The sequence below is a fragment of the Panthera onca genome, chromosome C1 (assembly GCF_046562875.1).
Source record: "Panthera onca isolate mPanOnc1 chromosome C1, mPanOnc1 haplotype 2, whole genome shotgun sequence".
Lineage (NCBI taxonomy): Eukaryota > Metazoa > Chordata > Mammalia > Carnivora > Felidae > Panthera > Panthera onca.
The window spans coordinates 125,569,271-125,583,204 of record NC_138346.1 but is presented as its reverse complement, the minus strand read 5'-3'; the positions used below and the strand labels follow the sequence as shown (position 1 = coordinate 125,583,204).

The 13,934-nt window shown below is 38.3% G+C and overlaps 2 protein-coding genes across 11 annotated transcripts in view; one reads left to right on the top strand and one right to left on the bottom strand.

Annotated features, from left to right (window-relative positions):
- ST7L (suppression of tumorigenicity 7 like) overlaps positions 1 to 8,362 on the bottom strand; it is a 137,592-nt gene extending 129,230 nt beyond the window's left edge. For 5 of the 8 annotated variants that reach the window (XR_014138092.1, XM_060626481.1, XM_060626477.3 and 2 more), the window contains exons 1-3: positions 7,599 to 7,841; positions 5,304 to 5,386; positions 1,544 to 1,706 (exon numbers count right to left, since the gene is read on the bottom strand). Coding sequence is in view for 7 of the 8 variants with exons in the window: in XM_060626481.1 (XP_060482464.1) it covers positions 1,544 to 1,706; positions 5,304 to 5,386; positions 7,599 to 7,806 (454 nt within the window). In the remaining variant the exon portion in view is untranslated. Of the gene's footprint in view, positions 1 to 1,543; positions 1,707 to 5,303; positions 5,387 to 7,254; positions 7,543 to 7,598; positions 7,842 to 7,889 lie in introns of those variants that run through there. The other 3 variants (XM_078451553.2, XM_078451554.2, XM_078451555.2) reach the window with 3 other exon arrangements.
- Positions 8,363 to 8,406: 44 nt separating this feature from the next.
- Positions 8,407 to 13,934, top strand: part of CAPZA1 (capping actin protein of muscle Z-line subunit alpha 1) — a 49,871-nt gene continuing 44,343 nt past the window's right edge. Inside the window, exons 1-2 of one of the 3 annotated variants that reach the window (XM_078451558.2) lie at positions 8,547 to 8,562; positions 9,041 to 9,281. In XM_078451558.2, the coding sequence (XP_078307684.1) occupies positions 9,246 to 9,281 (36 nt within the window). In that variant the 5' untranslated portion in view covers positions 8,547 to 8,562; positions 9,041 to 9,245. Of the gene's footprint in view, positions 9,282 to 13,934 lie in introns of all 3 variants that reach the window. The other 2 variants (XM_078451556.2, XM_078451557.2) reach the window with 2 other exon arrangements.

Here is a 13,934-nt window from a genome sequence, read left to right as displayed (position 1 = left end):
AAATAAAATAAAATATGAACTCTTACAACTTTATTCATTTTTGTATTCTTGGAGCCTAGCGCAACATTTGGAACTAACTTGTTTAAATGAATTGAATGTCACATCAGAGTCCAGTCATGTAAACTACCGTCTAAACTGTGTGATAAGTGCTATAGTAAAGATATGTTTTGTTCTAAGAGAAGAAAAAAAGAAAGTAATTAAATTTTTCTAATAAATTAAAAAAGGCTTTAGAAAGGAGGTGACATTTGAACTGACATTGAATTATGGTAAAAGATGAGTAGAAGGCTGCTGGATGAAGAACGTTCTAAGAAGAGGAAATATCATAAAACCACACAGAGTGCAAGGTAGGGAGTGTCTTCACTCTCCATATGTAAAGATATACTCAATCCTACAACAGGGAGTAAGACTATATAATATATTATTGTTCTAATTATTTACATACTAGACTTAGCTTCTTGAGGACAGATCTATGTCATATTCATCTCAATATATCTCATTCTTAGGAGTTCTGTAATTATTTTATGAAAGAGGAAAAAAGGGGTCAACACCCACCCACCCACTATATGAATTTTACTGATACCAAATTAAAGGAACAATAATCCAAAAAATATTATTTCTATCTGGCCCTCAAATTTTTACTTTAATAATTGTATATCATTAATGATATTTACTTTGTATTACTGGTTACATATAAAAGAACAGCCTACAATTAAAGTATGACAATGGGGTATCCATATGTGAATAACTGAGATTTTGATGTCTTTTTTTCTTTAATTTTTTTTTTTAACGTTTATTTATTTTTGACACAGAGAGAGACAGAACATGAATGGGGGAGGGTCAGAGAGAGAGGGAGACACAGAATTGAAACACACTCCATCCAGGCTCTGAGCTGTCAGCACAGAGCCCGACGCAGGGCTCGAACTCACGGACCATGAGATCATGACCTGAGCCAAAGTCGGACGCTTAACCGACAGAGCCACCCAGGCGCCCCTGATGTCTTTATAAATATATCAAGAAGAAAAAGTATTTTTCTAACTTTGCTATGTTGGCAGAGATGGCTAATTGTTCTTTCCTTTATGTCATAAAATCTCCTAATTATTAGTTGAGCATATGTACACCGAGAAAACGTTTAACAATTTCTCACTTGCCTTATATAGCTACTTGTGGCCAGCCATTTGGCAAAGGTCTGACCAATAGGAAGTAAGTTGAAATAGTATGTAACACTCTGAAGAGTATCCTTGGCTGCTGTGGGGTTGAATAGGGGGAAAAGGTGGCCTACTGGCCTAGTCTCCTTTCTGCTGATTGGAATGTGGATATGATGGTAGAAACCAGAGCAACAGTCTTGGACCACAAGGAAAAACTTCATTTGGAGATGGCAGGCTAACAAGATGGGAGACTGAGTATCTGATCATTGTTCTCCATATCAGACACAGATGACCTATATTTTCATGAAAGATAAATTTCTCTCTGTTGTGAGTTTTCTGTCTCCCATAGACAAACACAATCTTAACCATACGGTTCTGAAAACATATTAAATAGTTACCTGACAAATTCTGTCTGCTGGTTTCACTTTCTCTGTTGCTAGAAGGAGAACCTGGCTCTGAAATGCTGCTCTCCGTTCCTCCCATCAGAGGTCGCAAATGGCTCACAGATACTTGCTCAATAAAAGACGTGCCATGCTTATGGAAGTACCACCATTCAAACATCTATAACAAACAAAAAAATCCTTAAAGTAGAACTGATCACCAGAAATATGAGCTCAAATTAAAATATCTTTCAAGATGTTCCCATTTAATTCAGCACACTAAATGCACTCTCCCTCCAAAAAATAAGCCAAACACAAGATTCTCCAATAATATATGTCAGGTAAAAGTACAACTTCGCCATGAAATTTAGACAAGCTTAGGCAAAACTATAAGAAATATATCTATAAATGAAACATTAAAAAATAAGAAACAAGGGTGCTGGCTCAGTTGGCAGAGCATATGACTCTTGGTCTCCAGGTCATGAGTTTAAGACCATGTTAGCTATAGACATTACTTAAAACACACACACACACACACACACACACACACAAGCAAGAAGCATTTAATCTGTAAGTAATCTAATTCTGATATGTCACATTGTCATTTTATTCTATCTGTAGCATAATGAAAAGAAAAACAATTTTGAAACAATTAGCATGGTGGATTAAGCATTGGACTAAGGTTAGAGAGACCACATTGGACTCCCAGGCAACCTGTGTGCTTTGGGCAAGTCACTTAACCTCTAGCCCCTCAGAACCTCAATATCCTATCTATTAAATATGGTTAACAAGAATTTTAAGTGCCTTTTGAACAATGAAGTACTACTCAGTATTTGGCAGTATAATTAATGTAGGTTGAGGTTGATTCTCCTGTTGAACCATTTGAAAATCAGGATATTCACTTCTTTCTGTTTTCATGGTTTATCACTGTTATAAAAAGAGTAATCAAGGGGTGCCTGGGTGGGTCAGTCAGTTAAGCGTCTGACTCTTGGTCTCGGCTCAGGTCATAATCTCACGGTTTGTGAGTTCGAGCCCGCATTGGGCTCCGTTGCTGACAGCGTGGAGCCTGCTTGGGATTCTCTGTCTCCCTCTCTCTCTGCTCCTCCTCCACTGTGCTGTCTCTGTCTCTCTCAAAATAAATAAATAAACTTAAAAAAAAAAAGAGTAATCAAAAGAAGCTCTCTGTGGGGAGGGGTGCCTGGCTGACTCAGTCAGTAGAGCATGTGGTTCCTCATCTCAGGGTTGTGAGTTCAAGCCCCACGTTGGGCTAGAGATTACTTAAAAAAAAAAAAAAAGCTCTCTGTGCTGAATTAACAGAATGTTTCATATTTGGACACTCTAGCGTTCTCAACTACCTTTGCCTGGTTCTTCTGGGTTTCAGCTTAAATGACAGGTCCTCAAGGAACTTTCCTTGATTCCACAGAACAGAAAGCAGTATTATATGCACTCTTACTGGGTTTTGTGTTTTACTTTAAGAGTAATCTTTACACTTGTAAGAATTTGTTAAACAACCGGCTTCATTGCTATTCTTCAAGTTCCCAAGCACATGACCTCCTACCTCCTCAGGTGGAAGTAACACAAACAGCATAGCTAGCTTCCTCATTTCAGTGGGTAAGAGAAATTATAAACCTAATAATCTTTGCTGATAAAAACTCATCAATATTATAAGGGTAATGACAAAGTTTAACCTTGAAAATGTTACTTGAATTTCCTATTTTTTTAAAAGTATATTGTTATAACCACTCTATTTTACTATTAGTTACTGTTGTTAATCTCTTACTGCACCTAATTCATTTATTTAAAATTTTTTATTTGAGCATAGTTGATATACAATGTTTTATTAGTTTCAGGTATACAACTTAGTGATTTGACTTCTCTATACTATGCTATGCTCACAAGTGTACATCTGTCACCATACAATGCTATTATGATATGAATTTCTTAATTTTTGTAAATTTAAAACTCTTCAAAATAACAAATTTTAAGAACTACTATATATATAATATATATGTTAAGTTATGTGTTTCATGCTTATATAATATATATATAAGTTTCCCCCCTCTTATACATGAGGAAATTAAGACTTAGAGAATTTATGTGCCTTGTCCAAAGTTATTAGCTAGTAAGTGGCAGAGCCGAGACTTAAAATTACATCTTCTAGTTCCAAGACTAATGCTTTTCCCACTCATCAGTTATTTAAAGACCGTTCATTTCCTTTATTTAGACTTTTATATGCTACTGACTAAATATGTTAAAACATGCTTAACAATGAGTCAGCTTTATAATCAGTAAATTTTAACTAATTTACCTATATTAACACATAGTTTTCATCCTTAAATTCCTCAGTAATTTTTTTAAGTCAAGATACAAAAGTCCCTTTCTTGGCCAGCATTTCACTTAAACAAAATGGCCAAGTATCAGTTCCTATTAAAACAAAACAGAAAACACTCCAATACACATGCCATTATTTCTACTATAATAGAAGAGCACCATCTAGAGATGAGAAAAAAGCATAGAAAAATTCATTGGTTATGCATGCCATACTTCCTAAGATTTTAATCTGTAGCAGTGTTTTTCCAAAGTTTATTCTAGGAAACACTAGTTCCCAGGGATGTTTAATAGAGATTATACACACAGATTTTAATTTCTTAATTGAAAATGATAGCTCAGTCAAATAAAACAAGGGAAAGCTGAATTAAAATTAAATAGGTTTCTTTATCATGACACTTTTCTGAATAATAATGGTCAAAATTCATTAAGTGCTTACTGTGAGCTAGATACCATGTTATTGCAAGCTTTTACACACTTTATCTTATTTAGTCTTCATGATCCTATGAAGTTGATATTATCATTCCCAGTTATTAGATGAGGAAATTAAAGCTTAGAAAAGTTAATTAACTTGCTCAAAGTCACACAACTAAAGAGATGGTTATGAAAACTAATATAATATTGTATGTCAGCTGTTTACTCCAATTAAAATCTCCTGGGGCTCCTGGGTAGCTAGGTTGGTTAAGTGTCCAACTCTTGATCTGAGCTCAGGTCACGATCTCAGGGTTTGTGAGATTGAGCCTGCCATCCAGCTCCATGCTGAGTGTGGAACCTACTTAGGATTCATTCTCTCTCTCTCTCTCTCTCTCTCTGCCCCTCCTCCCCTCAAAAAAAAAATCTCCTCTCAGTTAAAAAATAAAAAAAGTGATGGTTAGCTTGGCTCCAATACTCTGCCCTTAAACACTCCAGAGAAGATAATTGACAACCTATAGGCTGAATTCAAGACACACATTTTTAGTCTGTCCAACATTGCCAAGATTAAAGTATTGGGAGATACACTTGTTGCATCCAGATGTTTTTGAAATCATATGAAAAATTGGAAGATCTCTTAATGGTGGTCTGCAAACCTATATGGCAGCAACTAGCTTTATCCCCTTTAGAAGGGGCATGCATTGTCCAAATTACCCAGTCCTAAAATAAATAAGGAATTTAATTTTTACACTCTGCCCATTTCATTCATTTTTGTTACTAAACTGAGCCCTGCAAGGATTTAGTTGGCAACCCACCTCTAACCACTGCCCCTTACAGTATACAATACTGTTTCATATGCAAATGAATACTATGAATACTGCCAATCTCTAAAAGTGGAGAGGAAGATGCAGTGTTTTATCAAATGCTGAACACATGTTGAGAATCCTGATTCTATAAGTATTTACAATTATTGTAACCATATAAAGAGATTTGATCTTTAGATAAATACCAAAACATGAAGGAAATGGAAACTACTTACAAATATTAGTCCTGATATCAAAGAAGATGTTCCTGTAAGTGCCACATAGAATTTGGGCGTCAATGAATTTAAAAATACTGTCACTGCCAAAAGGAAAACAAAATACCAAAGTTTAAAAAAATGTAAATTCAAAGTATTCAAGTTACAAATAGGCAGGTGTCTTTATGAGTGGAGGAATATAAATAGTATTGATATCTAGTATCAGATTCATTTGAGAAAGTTGTAGTTTTTAAAAAGCTACTTTAAATTCCCATTCTATCGTAACTTAAAAATTCTATTGGGTGCTTAGGTGGCTCAGTTCATTAAGCATCACTATTGATTTCGGTTCAGATCCCGATCCCACAGTTCAGTTTGTGAGATAAAGCCCAGAGTCTGCAGTACAGAACCTGCTTGGGATTCTCTCTTTCTCTCTCTCTCTCTCCCTGCCCTTCCCCTACTTGTGTGCGCGCACACACGCGCGCGCGCGCACACACACACACACTCTCTCTTTCAAAATAAATAAACATTAAAAAAATGCCTTAGAACATGTCAGGGTAGCGTAAAAAAATTTTTTTTTACATTTATTTATTTTTGAGAGGCAGAGACAGAAAGAAAGCACACACAAGTGGGGATGGGGCAGAGAGAGAGGGAGACACAGAACCCGAAGCAGGCTCCAGGCTCTGAGCTGTCAGTACAGAGCTCAACATGGGGCTTGAACCCACAAACCCTGAGATCATGACCTGAGCTGAAGTCAGACGCTTAACCGACTGAGCCACCCAGGCACCTCTGTAAGGGTAGCATTTTAAACTGATGATTTGTTAAATAAGCAAATCAAAATGAGATAATTTAGTTTACTTTTGAGAATAAAATTAAGAACTTATAAATCATAACTTCGACAAGAAGTTTTACAAATCTTTAAGGATTAACTAAACACTCTGTTACAAATGAGGTTTAAAACCACTCCCTAATTATTTTGGTGAGATACAAACCAGTGTTTCAAATTAGAGGGAAGGAAACAGCATGTAGACGTGTTTGGTATGTCAGCTAGAGAGGCAAAATAAACCAAAAAGAATAACAGCAAACTGAGAGCTCCTTGCACCTGACTCACTGAAAGCCTGGACCAGACTCTTCACTTCAAATAACTGTCTCATAAATAAATAAAAAATAAATGGGTTTCAGAAATAAATAAAAATCTATCATAGTTAACTACTCTCACCTACGTGGTGTATCTCGTTAATATGTAGAAAAATAATTTTTCTATGTTGACAAAGTCAAATTCAATTAGCTCTTTCAAACAGTCTAGGAAGGCCATTTTTTTTTTTTTTTTGTTTTAGTGTGTTAGTTATATCTGACTGAACTTACATAAAACCTAAGTTCGGAAAAGTCCAAAATATTTCAGAACATTATCTCACAGTATTTCATGTCATCTGGTGAAATAGAAAAGGGGACATTTGCTTTGCTACAGAAAATAAACCACAAGTGCTGCTAGCCACAGTCATCACACAACAGAAATACTTTCATCTTACTCATAGTTTGAGTGAAAATATTGTAATGACATGGTAAGAGGGCCTGGCTCCCATCCACTTTGTCCTGGCTACAGGTAAAGGACAGTATTTGCAGCATCCACGGGGATCATCACTTCTTCCATGTCTGTATCTTCAGCTCAGACTACATAGCAAGCTCTCTACAAATGTTTAAAGCAAGAACTAAGAACCCACTACTGTTTGTGGCTCCCTTTCCCTTTACTTCCTGGACTATTCTATTACTCAAGCCTAAAGCAAAGAACAGACAAAAATACCACGAAAAGTATTTCTTGACAGAACTATCTTAAAACATGATAATGGTCGGCTAAGATCATGGCATTTTTCCCCTTTTAGGCCTTTGAATAGAGAGCGCTCATCTTTGTTGTCTAGGTGTGGGAACGCTCAGCTAATCGGCGAGACTCAAAGGAATGGTTTTCAAGGGATCCTACCAATGGTGGGGTGTATATAAATTCTGCAGCCAATCTGGAGACGCTCTCATCTGTTTCACTACCTGAAGCTTACAGCTTGTCAGGTGGCTTTTCATCGGTAAACGAAGACAGAAGAGAAAGGGCGGGTCTTAAGAGCTCAAGGGAGGAGCCCGTATCTGCAGCTCAGGTTTGACAATCAGCTGGGGAGTTGCGGCCCAAGAGAAAAAGAACCCACTAGGTCGCGCACCACCGTCTCAATCTCCGAAGCCCTCCAGTGACTGCAGAGAATCTCTGCCCTTCGCCCCTTGTCCCCGGCCCCTCTCCTGGTTCCCCCGCCCATCCCCAGGGAGGTCTGGGCCTCTCACCCGCTGCCAAATTCTCACACAGCCTCAGCGGGACCCTCAGAACGTAAAGCAGTCCCAGCCCCGCCACGAACCACAGCGAGGCCCCAGTCCCAGCCAGCCCAGCCCGTAGCCGCTCCCTCCAGCCCAGGGACAGGCTTTGGCCGGGAGCAGGTGCGGGAGGAGATGCCGCAGCAGTCGCTGCTTCACCTAAGCCGTCACCGTCCGCCATCTTGCTGCACCCGCAGGCTCTGGGAGCTGGGAGGGGAGAAGGGCAGGAAACCGGGAGGCGGGAATCCTGGGATAGTGGCGGACCTGAAGTTGGCCTCTGTGAAGGCTGTCTCAGGGAACGCGGACCAAGAAAATTTGGAAGGTGGAGGAGCATCCCAGGGCTGCCTCTTCCTTCGAAAGGCGGGAAGGGGTGGTTAGCGGCACCTTTTCTGGAGGAACTGGACTGAAATGTGACCTCGGAGTGAAATGTTTTTGCTTCCATACGAGTGAGGGTCACCTTTCACCCTATTCTTGGGTTTGGAAAAGCCACCGACCGTTCCAGGGCCCGAGCAGCACTTAGCCCTTTGGACTCGGCTGCCACGGAGATCACTGGTACTGGGAAAACCTACAGTAGCAATTGCTATTTGGTCGGATGGAGCTTGGGCGTCAGGAATAGTCGAATCACGCTCCCATCGTCTCATAGATGAATGGGGAAATGAATGTAACTCCGTGAGAAAGTTATTAGACTTAAAATCATTTAAAGCAAAGCCTTGAGGCAGCCGGAGACTTCTGGAGTACCCGCGCTCGGAGCCACCACCCCCGCCCGTAACTGACATGGCGCCCTCTCGGTCGGCGTTTCCGGGCGGGTCCTTCCGACGGCCCCCGCGGTGATTCCATCATTCGGCTTCCTTCCCGGCTTGCCTCGCGCCCGGGCCGGGCTGGGCCAGAGCAGCCCAAGATGGCCGACTTCGAGGATCGGGTGTCGGATGAGGAGAAGGTAAGGGGTCCGCCTCTCTCTCTTGCCTCCTTCCGCGACAGGGAACAGGGGCCCGACCTGGCTGTGGTGGGAACCCCGGCAGTGTCCTCAGGAAAAAGAAGCTTCTTGGCCCGTGCTGGCATACGCTCTGCAGTTGGGACGCTTCGCTCTTGAGGGGCTTTCCTCTGCCTCACGGTGGCCCCAGTTCCCCATTCCTTAACTCTCTTTTTCTCCTGCGGGGCCTGAGGCACAGCCCAGTGACCTTCCTGCAAGAGACGAGATTTTGCCTTATTGAATCATGACTGTGGACTCTTTTCTGTAATTAAGAGAGGGGGCGATGATGATGTCTGGACGTGTCAGGAAGCAGTTATTTTACCGCCTTTAGCTGTCGGGGCTCTCCCCATCCCCCCATTTTTAGATATGATTGAGGCTAGTTTAGGGCGAGTCACTTCCTGGTCAGAGTGGCCTCTTAACTTCCCTTTTGCTCCTCCTTCCTCAGGAAGTGATTTTGCTGTCACGACTCTTCGACAGGGAGAGGTCCCCATGTGTTGTCCGTCCCTCCACTCTTTTCTCGCTTACGATCTTCTGAACTAATTCTCAGTTAATAATTGTGTAAGCCTCAGGACATTTGCTTCAGAATTTGAACACCACTCTTCTCTGTAGACAGTCCCTTGATTGATCGTGTGCATGTATGTAAGCCCGCGATGACTCCATCCCTTGCGCCTTACATCCTATTAACGGTAATTTTTGAAAAACAGTTTTCTGTTTCTTAACAAATCGAGAATAGCCAGAGGATTTTTTTTTTTTTTTAACTCTGTAAAGGTTTAATATAGCACATAAACTTCATGTTAACACATTCAAGTTTGGACAAAGCATCGTGCCTTCTTCGATGCTCCACTGTGTGGTCTTTGATTATAGTTAAATTTATCAGCGTGTTAAGTGCTTATTTACTTCTTAAAAAGTATTTGAAACATAAGAGCATATTCTGCGTTAGGTAGAATAATTTTTTGTTGACAACTGCACACATTTCTTAACACTTTTCAGGCTTTTCAGTAAATACTTGATTTTAGGGTCTGTAGAAATTAGAATGATTTCACTAGGTGACTTGTTATAGGACAAGAATTATGTCTTTTGTTTCCCACATTGGCTGTTACAAAATGTGCACTCTTGCATGCTCTGTAAATATATCTGGGCTCTTTATTTTTTTAATAAGAGAGATGGGGATGACAGAGGGGTGACTGTTTATGATCCAGGAGTACTCTGTACAGAATAATTTGATATGTCATACCTACGTATAGCATGTCATTTTGAAATACTGGAGAATGTGGTAAACGTTCACAAGCCATTGAACAATACTTTAGCATTAAATTGTCTCGTTCTTGAAAATTCTCGTGTAAAACTTAGAGAAGAAAAGAGCATCTTACATATGAATTAACGCTGAAGAGAAATCTATGATAAAATGTCTTGGCTAAGGTAAATAGTTACGATTCGGATGAAATTATAGTAAAAATCGGGAATAACGAAACATTGTTAGCCCAACTGATGGCCCACTTATTTTAAGGAAAAATATTGTTACAGCAAAATTTCACTAAAAATTTAAATAACAATAAACTTCAAGGTTTATGGTGTCCAAACAATACTACATTTACCAGTATTGTGGGTTTTTGTCTTTGAGGCTAAGTTAGAATGCCCTTTTAATTAAACTTGGGAAAATATACCTGTATTTTAAAGTGCAAATCGAGATGCCTTTGGATGTTGACAATGTTTAATAACATCAATAGTCTTAATTTTGTAACAGCAAATTTGTGAAGTGTCATCTTATCTCCCAGCATACTTCTTTTGTTGCTTAATATTAATTAATAATGAGACAGCAAGCAAATCAAAATTAGTACTGTAAATCTGCCCAAAAATGCTGATAAATTTCATATTTCATGAACAGTTTTTAGATTAGCCACGTCTCTTTATTATTGTGAACAACTAAGAATAGCTGATACTTAGAAGTCTCATATAATCCATACGATTTGAAATTACTGAAATTTTGTTAGGTTCTTATTCCCAGACAGAACTTGATCTTTATTTCTCTGTTGTGAATCTCTAAGTAAAAAGAAAGGGCCTTGATATCTAAGATTACCTCAGTTTTCCTTTAGCTTCGTACCTACACCGAGCCCTTTTCCTCCAGGCTTCTAATTCCTTTTAACTGAATTCAGGAATTGAAGTATTTTTTCAACAAGGCTTGTTGCTATGAATATCTTAGCATTCATAAACAGTAAGTAACCCTTAAGTGAGATCTTGTCCTATAAAATTTTCACAACCAAGGCACTATTACAAATTTTTAAAATCAAGATATTTTCAGCCATAATTTGTATAGATTCTTCCTTGAAGGAACTCTAAAGTTTCCATTTTTTCCTCTTTTTAACTAAGATCTCAACTGCGTTTTATTTGAGTTTTTTTTTCAGGCGTATATGTCATCACATGGAATATATTTTAATATCACTTTTTATCTTTGTTGCATTTCCTGAAAGCAGTGAACCCAGAGATGAATTTGGTGTTGATAGTCTCTGATTTCCTTGCAAGTATTTCTATAAAAGCTAGTAAGATCAGCCATTCTCATAAGTAACTGCTTAGGTTTTTATCACTTTACAAAGAGGAAGTTGGGTTTTTTAACTTCTACATTGTTACCTGAAATGGTCATGATGAGCTGCCTAAATAAAACAGGAAGCTGAAAGTGTAATAACTTGCAGAAATAAATGCTTTTAGTTTTGTCCTCAAGTTCAGTTTCTGAGAATGAGCTACACTCTTCTAGTCACTGACTCTTCAGTTCCAAACGCTTAACAGGACCAAAGTGACAAGATACCATAATTAGGAAATTTGAAATATGAGAAGAATTACTTGTTTGGGCTCATTGCACTGACTGTTTCCTTTATTTCATGATTCAGCATTTAAAAAAAATAATTGCAGAGAGAATTTTAAGGCTGAAAAAAGTGCAATTAGCATATTTTCCCCTTCAGCTTAACTATTAGAATATTTGTGAACAACCTCAAAAATGCCATAAGAGAGAAATGAATGCTTAAAGCTTAGGCAACTATGTCATCTTTAAGGCACTTTTTGGAACAGGTTTATCAAAATTGTTGAGGAAAGATGTGAAAAATGGTGATTTGAGGGCTCAGAACTTATGAAAAATACACCTTTTTAAAAAATTAATTAGTTAATTAATTTTGAGGAGGTGGGGTGGAGAGAGAGGAGCCCAATGCAGGGCTGGAACTCATGAACCGTGAGATCCTGACCTGAGCCGAAATCAGGAGTCCAGCACTCAACCAACTGAGCTACCTAGCTGCTGCATGAAAAATATACTTCTAAACTGTATTTTTTTGATTATCTATTACATCCTTAATTTACTAGATGAGTTATTATCCTTACAGGATAAACTCTAGAGCTTATTTGCTATAGGTATTTTCTAAAAGTCATTAATTAGTATTAATACTACTGTTCTTTTATGTTCTCTTTTTTTCAGTTAGCTTTGCTGAGTAGTATTTATAGAATCTGTCACAAAATCCTTGGACAGGAGCATAAAGCCTAAACAGGTGCAAACTCAGATGCCCAATCTTTGGTGTAGGTTTATAATTTCTTCCAGAGTATCTAGCTCTTTTATTAGGACCAGCCTTAATACTAAGCGAAGTAGCGTAATTTGTCAAAAAATCAGGCCCCAGGTTTGTCTGATTCAGAAGCCGTGCTTTTTTCACTTTACTGTTTTTCCCATTTAACCATGAGTGAAAAAAACAAAACAGAGGTATCCATTTAATGAATTATAACTGAAATATTGTGATGTAATGGGAAAGAATGATTCTGAATGTTAGGAGATTTGGCCTCTCTTTGCTGAGCTTATAGCCACCAGTGTGATTCTAGAAACATCACTTATCTCTGTGGGCCTCAGTTTTCTTGTAAAATAGGTAAGGAGAAATGGATCAAGGTAACCCAACAAAGTTTAATGAACTTCTACAAACTGTAATAAAAAAAATCTTTGTTTTAAAAATTGAAACGTTAAAATGTTTTAGGACTTTCTGTCATTGTCTGCTTTTGCACATTTGCCCTGATAACAGAACTGTGAATTCTTTGGTAACTGAAAGCATATCTTCTTATGCTAGTACCTAGGATAGGACCAGGTACATAGTGTAGGGACAACGTTTTGATACAAAGGAGACCAATCACACCTTTCTTCATTCTCATATTTCCCCAGCTCGTGCTCCCTCATCCCACCTCCCAATTATTTCTGGTAATCTCTAGGTATTTCTTAAGTTCAGGAACGTGTCCACACTCTGGGTTTTTCTTTGGGCATTCATTGTGTCTAAGTATCTGCTGCCATTACTGATGATCTGCCATGCCACTGCTGGGAACATTAGATCCCTCTGGAGCCGTTTTAGTAGTAAATCCCATAAAGCTACAAAGCATTATGCATACCAAAATGACTATGAATATATACATCTAGCCTTGCAGAACCCCTAATAGAAGTGTTTCCTTCATCTGCTTTAAGTTCTCTCCTTTAGAGCTCAGAAAAACACACGCTATAAGGTTAGGTATCATTTGTGCTTTTCTCCTCAGGTGCATGAGTTTCTCTCATTTTCTTGCATGTCAAAAAAAGAAAAAAACTTCTTATGTGGATCAGCTCCTGAAAATAAAAACCCTGGGTAGGAAAAATCAGTCATGATACTGAAGACAATTTAACTACTTGGGGATTTCTGAACTAGGTGATGATTTTAATATGCACTTAACTGTTATTTTCCCTTTTCCCTTTATCAGAACCTCCTGCAGATCCTTTGCATTTCAGTTCATCTCATCATTGTTCCCTTGTAGTCACACAGGCTCAGAACATTAGCATCATTTTTTTCCTTCTTAGCCTCTTCTCTCGTGTTCAATTAGTATTCCAGTTCTGTAAATTCTTCCTGTCATTAGATTCTGTTCCTCCATTTCCATTAGTATTTTTGAGAAAAATTATTTTTTGGTGTATAGGAACTATAATCAGATTACATGCTTAAAATTAAAATGTAGGACAAAGCATGAGTAAAAAGCCCCACCACCCCTGTTTTCCAGCCACCTAGTTCCTGAGAGGCAGCCAGTATTCTTTTGTATATTTTCTATTCTATGCGTATACAAATATACTTCTTACTTAACATTACATCCAGTCAGTCCACATTCCTTCTGTTAATCTTCATTTACGACCTTTTCTGATGCTTGAATTATTTCTAACAACATTCTTAATTGTTCTCTTTGCCTCTTACTCTCTACATTTTTCATTGATTTACCACAGTTCTTCACACTATTAAGTTTTGAAGTATGTGTAAAATTTGTTATTGCTATAACTGCACTTACATATTGTTAAGCAGTGTCTATGAGATGGA